The following is a 13,412-nucleotide window of genomic DNA, read 5'->3' on the forward strand; positions in this document are numbered from 1 at the left end:
AATTAAGTCCTTTTAATACATTTAAAAAATTAAAAGTAAAAAAAAGCATTAATTTCACCCTCAGTTGCAATGTAAAACAGGTTGTTATGTATGTGTGTGTGTTTGTTACTGTGAGTGGCAATTTAACTAGCAGTTACACATGCACGAATACATTTAACCTTTTAGCATTCAAAACAGCTACATCCAATTGCATCAAAGACACTGTTATTTGCTGTAATTAGCTATACCTCATATAGATGACACCTTACTTTGGCTAGGAAAATAAAACCCCAAAACCCCCCAATCTTTCATCACCCACACAGAGGAAATCATTATATTCCAATGAAAGAGCCTTTATACCACTAAGTCTTTTCTGACTTTGTAGTATGTTGAAGATCAAGCTTTAAAAAAAAAAAAAATTACTTGCACACTTAACATGGAAAGTTAAACCATACTGGTATACTTTTCATGGAAAGTTTTTAAAAGATGTTTTAAAGTTAAAAATTTAGATAAAAAATATACATATTGTGAAGATCATGTTAACTGGGACAGTTTTTACCCACAAGCTTGTTCAACCATAAGAAAAATATAGAAAACTATTAGTTACCTCGTCTTATTAATCATATTTGTGTATAGCAAAATTATGAATAATGCATTTTCCAATATGTTCAAATATTAATAGATTTTTTTAAAGACTTAACTCTTCTAATACCAACCCATCTAAAACTGCTCTTGGCTCCAAGACACAAAAACCCCATTTTAAAATGACTTGGATAAATACCTTCCATCAATATTCCATACCAGTTTATGTTTCAAATACCAGTTTAATAATGACAAATTTATGTTAAATAGATTCTTTGTTATTTTCAAAATTATTTGAAACAAAGACTGCATATTTCAACAGAAATATCGTAACAAAAGGATTAAATTATATTTTTAAAATCTGCGGCTCATTTAGATACCTTGTGTGCACCAACATATTCCTTATAGTAAACTATTTGAAAATCACTGCTGTACAGATATACTGTATAGAAATATGCTGTACAAGAAATAGCAACTGTGCAGATATATGCTGTACTAGAAATAGCAACTGTACAGATATATGCTGTACTAGAAATAGCAACCAATGCTCTATCTTTAAAAAAGAAAAGACACATGGTAAATGTAGTCCTTGATAACATTGTCTGAAAAAACAAAATATGATCATAGACCGAGCATTTTTGACAGTAGGTCTGCATAGGATTTGATGAGAATGTTTTAAAATTTCTTTAGATATTAAAAGGAAAAACTTGGAAGTTAATTCACATATTCCTACATTTATAAAACCAGAAACATTGCATCCACACATGCAAGTCATGTCTATGCTTCTATAAACACAGATATTTTTTTTTTTTGCAAATACAGATTGTTTAGAATTGATGTTAATTTGGATAGACTATAAAAGGACTTCATGCATTATAGAAGTTCACATTGTTGATTCATCTATTATCATAAGTTTCTAAATTATTTCAGCCAATATTGAATCCTGATCCAAGAAAGATGTGTATAAGAAGTGAGATCAAGTGTAAACCTCAGTAAATATCGATACCAAAATACTTTCTATTCTTGGGTGCCATAAAAGAAACATTGGTGTTTAGTGATTATTATTAAGGTTATATGTCATTCAATGTGTATATAAGAAAAAGAGGTGACAAAGGAATAAATGCATATCTTATGAACTTCATTAGCTTACAGCTGTTTCCACTATAAGATGTAGTGGACTTATAGTTCAGAGCTAAATGAAGTGCATAAGATAATCGTTTATTCCTTTGTCATCTCTTTTCTTATTACTGCTCTGTACTTGACTAATGCTTTGTTTAGAGGCATACATATATTGAGTTGTACACCAGGTTAATATTGCAATGCCTAAGTGACATATATACACATATATATATTTCATTTAAGTATGGTGATACTAATAACCTGATATATATATATACATATACATAGTGTTTACATCAATAGAGACATTTGTAAGTCATTAACCCTTTTGCATTCAGATTTCTCTGTCAAATACAATGTTTATTCACACTGATTTTAATTAGTCATGCATAACCTTGTAATATTGAGATTTCTATGACATGATTGTTTATTTGTAGAATAATATTGTAGAGTAAATGTGAGAGGCCAGATCTGGTCAGTTCGAAGATGAAACAAGTAAATTATTTTGGCCGGATGTGGTCAGTTTAAATGCTAAAGGGTTAAGGATATATGATAACCTAATTCCAACTAAGACTTTTAATGATAAATATCTGGTTGAATAAGCCAAGGTAAAATTTGAAGTCCCAGTTCACTACAACTTGATTAGACTTTATATGTATATCAAATAGTGGTATCAGAGTAAGAGAGTCACGGCTGCTGAGATAAAGTAAAAGATTACTAGGCAACAGTTAGTATTACTGACAATAGTATTGAGCTATGTTTGTAGTAAAGGCACTTTTCTTCAATGATCAGTTACACATAACTTGTAAATAGACATCATCACAAACTGCAGGAGTACTTAAAAATACAATCTTTTGTCAACTTACATTACTGCACAATGTGCCAACAGCTTCCACTATTTTGATATCTTACAATATCAACTTTTACAAGATTATCACGAGTGAAAGTTGGCCTATGTTGATCAACTTTTAACACAGGCACCCATTATTATTGTCTCAAACCCCGCTTTGTTTTTTCTTTGCCATCTGTTCAAAATATCTGTTACTTGTACAGTTGTTTCTCTTAAATACTTCAGTAGATACATTCATCATTACAACTCATTTGTACCTGTCCACTCCTCAACCTCACATTGCATACACTCAGTAACACATATGTACTTTCCTTTCTGGTCCTTAAACGAACCTTTTGTGGCTATTCTGATCACCTACTCCTAATTTCTGTCATCAGTACAACAAATCCAATACAGCTCGGGTAGTAAATCACAGCTAAGAAGCAAAATAGTTCCAAACCTAAGAGTGCCAAGATTCAAAAGTTGATTGATGATTGAAAAGTCATTCGGTTTTTATAACTCATTCAAAAATGAAGCTTGAGTGCAAAATGTTTTGTCTGAGTATAGATGGGTGGTGATGGTGTTGTGTTTTGCATGTGTATGTGACAGGGGGGTGTCTAATGCATATAATTTCAGTGGGATCTTCTCCTCAAATATTCCCCAAGTTCTGAGATTACATCTTTCTCTGGTAGGAGAGGTGAGCTGTACTTTACATCACACCTTTTCACAATGTTAAAACAATTCAATTTCTGGTCAGAAATGCTAATCTACTACAGGTTTGGCCCACTCATCTGTATATAGTGCTCCTGCTGCTGACAGTGACATATTGAACCATCACGATACCTGTCACTTAAGTCAATTAAGCCATTAATTAAAGACACAATGCAGTGTAAGGAGATGAATACTTATTTAGTCAACTATGGATTCTCTTGACATGGGCTGGATGCGGCAACATCCATGCTGGATGCTTCACACCTCCAAATAAGCATAATACTGATATCTGTTTTATTTATTCTATGTTTTATAACTACATTACTGTACACAGAGGCCTAAGTGAATTTTGAGAAACCTTGACCCAGGCACTGACATAACTTAGATACTGAAACAGTACCAAATATTTTTATAAATTCAACCTAAAACTTTGATTCATAAAATAAATGCAGTATGTTTAAATAAGATAGGAAAAATATAGAAATTGCATGATAAAAGCTTAGAACATCTAAATCTATTGTATTGAAGAAATATTTCCAGCTTTGCTCTATGTATAAGAATAGTTAATGTGGTATAGTTATTATTAAGGATGAATGGTAGTGAAAACCTAAGTGATTTTTGTGGTAACTATTTTATTGATATTACATTTGAGTGTAAATCAAAATAGGTTATTTAGGTATTTCTAGCCTTGAAAAGCTGAGACTTAACTAATTCAAAACCATGATTCTTTGGTAGGTGAATTGGCAAAACCACTTTAAAAGTTATGACACCTAAAATTGTTTCAGAGCAAAGTTAGAGATACGTTTTTATATAAAATTAAATCCTATCTTCTATAGTGTGTTATACAACTTGCCACATATATCAATTATTAAATGTTTAGAAGATATATGTTCAAGATATTAACTGATGATATACAATCAGTCTTACTGAGAGAGAAAAATAATACTTATTCTTAACATATTTAATGCACTGATCATCAAATATTTAATTAGAAACATGACAAACATTTTAATCATTATGATTAAACCAAATCATAAAACAATATTAGTCACTGAGTTAATGTATTTTCTCATCACATACATGTATCAAAATTAGAATTTTCAAATTGATGGTAAATCTCTGAGTAATTAACCATAGACATTTATTTTTATTTGAGAGGAAAATGCCTGGTTTTGAACTGAAGCTGATGTAACCCAGATAGATTGAAATCATGATCCTTTCATTATTAAATAAACATATTCTCTCTAGCAGGTTAGGAACACATTCTCATAGAGAAATAATTAACTCAGATTTTCTATGTTATGTAAATGCTTCACCATATCTACATCATAAAATGCTTTAGTCTGTATATGAACTGATTTATAAAAAAATGTCTGACTGAAAAGCACAGCATATAGTTCTAACCACATAAAGCCTTTAGCATTCAGATTACTCTATCAAATGTAATGCTTATTTATTCACAATATTTTGATTTAATTCTGGATTATCTTGTAGCTTTAAGATTTCAATGATGTGATTGTTTATTTTTAACATGTCACTACAGGATAGTGTGAGAGGCCTGATCTGGCCACTTAGAGCATAAAACAGAATATTTGGGCTGAACATAGCTGGTTTAAATGCTAAAACTATTGAGACCTGGCTAGGATGAAATCACAACTCCACAGGAGTTGGATACCCCAAATTATTTTAGAGTAGTTTAGAAATACTTCCTTATATAGAAGTGTTTTAATAATACAGTTGATTATAAACAGAGGCGCATACAAACATGTAATGTGCTATGGCGTATTGTGTTAGGTAGTGTGAAATTCATGTGTTGAAATGTAATGTAGTGACAAAGGGTACCCTAAACAAGATTCCAATATGGTAAACAGTTTTGGATTGAATAAATGCCTATTTTTAAATAAGTTGTATGAACAAGAGAGTTTTATGAGAACATAGAAGAGATTTAGTACACACAACAAAAACACATGTATGATATTATTTAATTTGATTAAGAAGAGATGCATAGCCACTACAACTCTTTGAGACTAGGAAGATTAATGTGATTGATGTTTGGTTAGAAAAATTCTGCATGAATCGGGAGAGGGTTCCAAATTATTACGGTAGTGGGAAATAAGGTCTGCGTTGACATAGGGCCAGGATAATAAGTAGAGAGCAGTAGAAAAGGAGAGAGAGAGAGAGAATATGTGTCTGTATGTATGGTTGATATCACAGAGTTTGCATTTCAAAATAATTCAGTCACAAAACCCACACACATATGCTGTCCTCCTTTCATTTTACTTTGTCATCTCAGTGGTAGTGTGTGTGTGTGTGTATATATATATATGAGAGAGAGAGAGAGAGAGAAAGGCAAACAATGACAATGGATTTATGGCATGGCATCGGTACATTTATTTGTGATGTGTAGTGAGATATGGTATTCTTTGGTTATTACTTTTAAGTTCATCTTTATAGATTTTCTATAGAATCCAGAGCCAGCACTGCAATTGATATCTATGGTGACTATTACTGTTTAGCTCCAGGTCAGGCCTGATTGAGCAGAACTATGATCAGAGACATTCCAGTTGTGACCATCCTGTCCTTTTCAATAATAATCCTTTCTACAATAGGGACAAGGCCTAAAATGTCGACTGGTACTTAATTTATCGACCCTGAAAGGATGAAAGGCAGTGTCGACTTCGGCAGAATTTGAACTCAGAATGTGAAAACGGGTGAAATACCGCTAAGTATTTTGGCCAGCATGCTAACGCTTCTGCCAGCTCACCACCTGATTTCAAATTTTGGCACAAGGCCAGCAATTTCATGGAGGGGATAAGTCGATTACACTGACCCCAGTACTCAACTGGTACTTGTTTTATTGACTCCGAAAGAATGAAAGGCAAAGTTGACCTCAGCAGAATTGTGCAGACGAATGACATGCCGCTAAGCTTTTTGATCAGTGTACTAACGACTCTGCCAGCTCGCCACCTTAACAATAATAATAATAATCCTTTTAATTATAGGCACAAGGCCTGAAATTTTGGGGGAGGGGACCAGTCGATTACATCGACCCCAGTACTCAACTGGCTCTTATTTTATCGACCCCAAACAGATGAAAGGCAAAAATCAACATTGGTGGAATTTGAACTCAGAACATAAAGACGGATAAAATGCCACTGAGCACTTCGTCTGACATGTTAAAGATTCTGCCAGCTTACCACCATAATGATAATAATAATAATAATAATAATAATAATAATAATAATAATAATAAATAATGTTTCTAATATAGGCATAAAGCTTGAAATTAAAAGGAAGTGGGTTAGTTCATTAAACTGCCCCAAGTATTCGACAGGTACTTTACTTTATAGATCCTAGAGGGATGACAGACAAAGTTGCCCATGGTGGGATTTCAACTCAGGACATAAAGAACTAGAAGAAAAGTCATTAAACATTTTGTCCAATGAGCTAATAATAATAGTAGCAATCATTTTTAACATAGACACAAGGCAAGAAATTTGGAGGCAAAGAAACACACAATTTTACCAAGTTTAGTACTTGACTGGTACTTTATTATATAAACCCCAGAAGGATAAAAGGCAAAGTTAAATTTGGTGGGATTTGAACTCAGAATGTAAAGAGCTGGAACAAGTACCACAAATCATTGTGTGTAACACTAATGATTCTGCTGCAGATTTCTAGCATTGGTACACGGTTACTAATTACGGAAGAAAATGTAGTCAATGAATCAATCTACAGATAGATGGAAAGTAATATAGGCTTTGACAGGATTTGAACACAGAACATAGAGGATACAACTCAATCTCCCAACCCATTTCATTTGCCAGGCTATCATTTCCACCTCGTAATTATAATAATAATATACTTCACATCACATGATTTGGGGAATGGCTATAGTAGATTCTACTGACTCCAGTAGTTGAATGATACTGTATTCTATCAAGACCAAAAAGGATGAAAGAAAAAGTCTATACTCTATGATGGAAAAGGAAGAGGGAAAAAAAGGATTATGAAAAGAGAGAGAGAGAATAATTAGCTGTCAGCCAGCATGTGAGTCACACAAGCAGACAGTGAAAAACAGGGTGGATAGAAGAAAGACTGAAAGATAAGAAAGGAGAAATGGAAGTAAGAAGGATAGAGCTCTACAATGTAGAAGGGGAATCAGAGAGGTAACATGATAAAATAAATCAGGTGGAAGGAGTAGGCAGTAGTTGCATTAAGAGCTATGGAAAGAGAAAGAAAGTTATATAAAAAGGGGAGGATGAGACAGATAAATAGATGGGTGGGAAAAGTATTGGAAAACAGTAACAAAAATAAAAAGAAGGAACAGAGACAGAAGCGTAAGAAAAAAATGGATCAAGGCTTGAAACAAAAATATTAAGAATTACCGAAAAGAGACATAAATAAACTTCATCATTTTTGGTGGGTACTATACCAGCAATAAGCGTAAAACTATTTTTAAACTGGGAACAATTCAATCAAAAAGATAATGATGAAAGGCAAAATTGACCTTGACAGAATTTAAACTCAGAAAACAAAGAAATATCACTAAGCCTTTTGTCTCACATTTTAACAATTCTGCCAGCTGCTACCTGAATAATGATAATAATAATAATAATAATGATAATAATAATAATAGTAGTAGTAGTAGTAGTAGTAGTAGTTTCAAATTTTGGTATAAGGCCAGCAAGTTTCAGGGGTAAGAGTAAGCCGATTCCACTGACCCCAGTACTTAACTGATACTTTATTTTACTTACCCTGAAAAGAGGAACGGCAAAGTTGACCTTTGCGGGATTTGAACTCGGAATATATAGAGCTGGAGCAAATACTGCAAAACATTTTCTCCAATCTTCTAACAATTCTGCTACAGACCATAACTAATTTCATTGGGCCCTTGCTATTTCACCAACACAGGCAATCATTCATTTCTTCACAACCTTCATATTTCATGGACACAGATCATCACTAGTTTACTTGGACCCTAGATAATAATTGTTCCACCCTTAAGAAATTTGTTCAACATTTCAAAAAATTTGGTCCCATTATATTTCTGGATCTGCTCAATATGAAGGTTCCTACTTCAGCTTTTTACCTTATTATTCAAAGTTTCCTTTCTATTTGATTAAAACTCAGGTTTTAATCAAATCTTGACTAGGATTTGTTTTTGTTCATTTTGTTTTGCTTTTATTTGGTTATTTTTACATCGGCAACAGTTCAGATTTACAACAGACATCGTGTGTTTATTTTTTTGGTGGTGACGGACATGGTGGTGTTTGTACTATTTTACTGGTTTCAGTCACTGGACTGTGGTTATATGTTGGGACACTTGTTTCAAGGGTTTCAGTCAATCATAAATCAACCCCCATACTTGTCTTAGTCCGGTAATTATCTTATCAATCCCTATTTATTGAATGGTTAAGTTACCATTTGGTGTAAAAGAACACAACTTGAAGCAAACTAAACACACAAACATACACACATAATGAACTTCAGCACAGTTTCTGTCAAACCAAATTCCACACACAAAGCAGTGCTCAACTTGTGACTGCAGTAGCCACTTGCCAAGGTGTCATGCAGTGGAATCAAACACTGAACTACTTGGATAGAAAAGAACTTCCTAAACTACCTGGCTAGACTTTCATCTACTCATTTGTGTGTGTGTGTGTGTGTGTGTGTGTGTGTGTGTGGTTCTATTGTTTTCTTTTTAAAGTATCTTACAATCCATCATATGAAATCCCCTGAGAAAATTAAAACAAAGTTTTATCCCTGAAGTCATCAATGCAATTATCAAAAACTGAGACCCTTGGTTTTTTTTTTTTTTTTTTACCTTTCTATTTCTCACCTCTCAAAAAAAAAAAAAAATCATGATCTTGGTTTGCATCCAATAATAATTATATTATTATTATAATTATTATTTTTTTCCACTTTGTAAACTGACAGCATGTTAATGAACAAGCATATTTAACCATTGATAGAAAATCCAATACATAACCAATATGCATTTAGTAAACTCTGTGTGTGTGTGTGAGTGTGTGTTTGCATGCTCATGTGTGTGTATAAATATATATTTTGAACAAAGTATATTTAAACCAATAATTCATTGGTTGGTTGTTGTATGATGATGAATGCAGATTTGACAATTGTTTCTTGTCTCTTAGGTTGAGACTATCCCTACAAATGATTTAATCTTTTGTATTTATTTTTATTGTTCTTCATTCATTTTATTTTCTTCTTTCTTTTTCAGATTAGTAGCATAATATTTTACCAATGTCTCTTTTTTTTCAGTATCTGAATTCTGATTGATAATATATCAATATGCAATACATACATAAACATGTATATATATAAATATATATATATATATGAATATATTTTGTTTTTCTTCTTCAATATTATCTCATAGATTTAATAAACATTAGAAAAATTAAAAAAAAAAAGCTGATTGCATATTTAACCATATTTTTTCAAGAGAGTTGTTTTGATATCAATACAATAAAGTTGCAGAGTTATCAAACTTTCTTTTGTGAAATCATTAACTGACGAGAGGAAAAACAGACATGATTGGTTAGTTTCTAACTAATCTTCCCTCTGTCTTGTTCTTTGAGTGAATCAGATGTTTCTGATGACAAAGTGTGGTTGGAGAGAACTTGAGAGTTGTGTTCCGATAGATGGTTTGTCAGAGAGTCTTTTCCGGTAAATTTCTTCCCACATCTTTGACAACTAAATAAAAGGCCTCCGTGATGACGCTTCAGGTGGATCTTCAGCGTGCTGTTCTGTGCAGTAGCATATTCACAGAAAGTACATTTGAAAGGTTTCTCACCTGTTGAAGAAATAAAAACAATGAGAGAGAGACACAGAGAGAGATAGAGGGAGAAAGAGAAAATAGACCGAAATCAATTATCACACTGATCTAACTAAAAGGTGTATAAACCATGGCTGTGTGGTAGGGAGCTTGCTTCCTAACCACATGGTTCCGAGTTCAGTCCCACTGCATGGCACCTTGGACAAGTGTCTTCTACTATAGCCTCAGGCCAACCAAAGCTTTGTGAATGGATTTGGTAGAAGGAAACTGAAAGAAGCCTGTCATATATATATATATATATGTGTGTGTGTGTGTGTGTGTCTCCCTATCACTGCTTGACAACTGGTGTTAGTGTGTTTACGTCCTGTAACTTAGTGGTTCGGCAAAAGAGACCGATAGAATAAGTACTAGCTTTAAAAAAAGAAATAAGTCTAGGGGTTGATTTGTTTGGATGAAAGTCCATGAAGGTGGTGCTCCAGCATGGCTGCAGCCAAATGACTGGAACAGGTGAAAGAAGAAAAAAATAAAAAATAAAAGGATGTATGCATTTGTGTACTTTGATGTGTGTATATATGCAGGTAACCACACAAAAGGTATCAAGCTAGACCAGGTTGACAAAAATAACCCTTTAGCATTTAAACTGGCCATATATGGTCAAAATATTCTACCTGTTTTATGTTCACACTGACCAGATCCAGCCTTTTCAACCTACCCTACAATGTCATTCTAAAAATAAACAATCAGATTATTTGAAATCTTGAAGCTATAAGATGATGCATATAAGATGGTACATTTGCAAGTGGTATTACATGTGTTAAAACATTTTGCTATCAATATACCTTCACTTTCAAATTTCTAAGATTAATTTAATTTTCTGGTCTATTAAATTCCTTTTTAGATGATTGGACATCAACAATATTTCAACCCCACAAATAGGTGTGGATGTGGCTGTGCAGGTGAGAAGCTTGCTTCCTGACCATGTGATCTTGGGTTCAGTTCTACTCTCTGGCACTTTGGGTAGCTGTCTTCTACTTTAGATCCAGGTTGACCAAAGCCTTATGAGTAGATTTGGTAGCCAGAAACTGAAAGAAGCCTATTGTGTGTGCATGTATACATATAAATATGTATATATGTGTGTGTGTGTGTGTGTGTGAGAAACCCCCTTTGGTCATGAATGACCATGGGATTGCATCTAGAAAATTCCCCTTTGAGACACAAGTCCGGGCAAGATTGTTTGTGGAAGATCAGCAGTCGCCCATGCATACCAGCCACCCTTCTCCATGCCACCGATATTATCCAAGGGAATGGCAAGGGCCAATACAGTTTGGCACCAGTGACATCGCAACTCATTTCTACAGCTGAGTGAACTGGAGCAATGTGAAATAAAGTGTTTTTCTCAAGAACACAACACACAGCCCGGCCCAGGAATCGAACTCACTACCTCATGATTGTGAGCCCAATGCTCTAACCACTGAACCACTTAAGATTCATTACAGCTGTTTCAGACATGTTTTTTGTTAATGAATAAATTAATTACATCACCTTTTTCTTTAGGTGAATTAAAATTAAGATAAAATTTAATATTCAGGATTTTTCACACACAGAATATAGAATACATATTTTACTCTCTCATCTCTCTGTCTCTGTCTCTCTCTCACACACACACATGTGCATGTGTGTATATGTGTGTTTCTTATTTCTTTACTGCCCACAAGGGGCTACACACAGAGGGGACAAACAAGGACAGACAAAGCAGTTAAGTCGATTACATCGACCCCGGTGTGTAACTGATACTTAATTTATTGACCCCGAAAGGATGAAAGGCAAAGTCAACCTCAGCAGAATTTGAACTCAGAACGTAATGGCAGACGAAATACTGCTAAGCATTTCGCCCGGCGTGCTAACGTTTCTGCCAGCTCGCCGCCTTAGAACACACAAATATGTGTGTATATGTGTGTTTCTGTGTACCCTATGTTAACATCATGGGCTGGTTGTAAGCAAGTATCACCGTCATACAACCAATATTGTTCATTTCCAATCTTCCATGAAAATATAATGTATAGGGAAATATTACTTTGTTTGGAAAGCAGGTCGACAACAGTAATAAGGATCACTGGTCATAGGAAATCTGTCTCAACAAATTCCGTCTGATCCATGCAAGCATGGAAAAGCAGATGTTTAACGATGATGAAGATGATGATTTTTATAATCAGGAGTCTTGATCCTGAACAGATAAAAATAAGTCACCTGATTGTGGGAACTGGTCAAATTGATAACAGTATAATGCAGACACACACACACACACACATGTGAGGTTAATAACCTTTAAAATTATAAACTTAATGACAATTCATTTAGCATTCTGTAATGCTTAAAATAAATTTTCTTATTAAATTACTCTAGCGAATATTTTACAAATAGTTAGTTATATACAATAACAATTAGTTATATACAATTAGGTCATTATAAATGTTGTGGAATATTATATTAAAGAAAAACGGATTTTCAGGAGAGTAAATAAGAAAAATAAATAAACAATTTACATGCTTGAAACAATAATGCTTTTGTTAGCTGCATTCGCATAGTGCAATTTGATAATGAAAATAACATTGTTATTGTTGATAGTTAAAAATGATACAACAATGACTGCTATAATATCTCTGTGCTTTGTTATTATTTCAATTTTATTTTTGAAATATGTGTTTGTTTCTTATAGAATTAATATTCATAGTTAATTTTTCTGAGGCCACTTGCAGTGTGACGTTACAATTGTAAAAAGGATTTGACATGAAGATAGTGAGAAAAACAAAATACTCTATAAAATAGGATATTATTTGAGCTAGTGATGGACATGTCAAGTGTGTGTATGCCTGCCTGCCTGCATGCATGCATGCATGCATACATACATACATACATACATACATACATACATACATACATACATACATACATACACTAAAAGAAAAGTTTAAATTCTGGTCATAGAGTTACCAGAATTTAAATTTTTGTGTTAATAATTACTGCTCTATTCGTTAGATTGTGCTCCTTTCCTGATATAAGTTTTATTGACTACTAGCAGAAATACCCGGCGTTGCCCGGGTTAAAGAGAATAATGAAATCTAAAAACGCCGTCTAGACTACGCATCATCTTTATATATAGAGATGTATATACACACACGCACCCAAACACACGTATATATATGTATATCAATATAAATATATGAAAGTCAATGAAGTTTCGTAAAAGGTGATCATGTACATACTTTCTTGCTGTTGTGATTATAACACCTCATTGTAAACTATGTTCCTTGTTTTCCCTTGTGGAGCATATACAAATAGGTTTTTTGTTGCTGCCCACTCTTGAGCAGCCAACATACAGTTGTCCATGTG

General features: G+C 33.5%; 1 protein-coding gene across 4 annotated transcripts in view; it reads right to left on the minus strand.

The window, feature by feature from the left end:
- The window catches only part of LOC106876501 (zinc finger protein 93), a 90,463-nt gene that overhangs the window by 48,290 nt on the left and 28,761 nt on the right, over window positions 1-13,412 (minus strand). For 2 of the 4 annotated variants that reach the window (XM_052975081.1, XM_052975083.1), the window contains exon 5: window positions 4,723-10,040. The exons of 1 other annotated variant lie outside the window; for it this stretch is intronic. In XM_052975081.1, the coding sequence (XP_052831041.1) occupies window positions 9,793-10,040 (248 nt within the window). In that variant the 3' untranslated portion in view covers window positions 4,723-9,792. Of the gene's footprint in view, window positions 1-4,722; window positions 10,041-10,712; window positions 10,749-13,412 lie in introns of those variants that run through there. One more of the 4 variants, XM_052975084.1, reaches the window with a different exon arrangement.

The sequence above is a fragment of the Octopus bimaculoides genome, chromosome 20 (assembly GCF_001194135.2).
Source record: "Octopus bimaculoides isolate UCB-OBI-ISO-001 chromosome 20, ASM119413v2, whole genome shotgun sequence".
Lineage (NCBI taxonomy): Eukaryota > Metazoa > Mollusca > Cephalopoda > Octopoda > Octopodidae > Octopus > Octopus bimaculoides.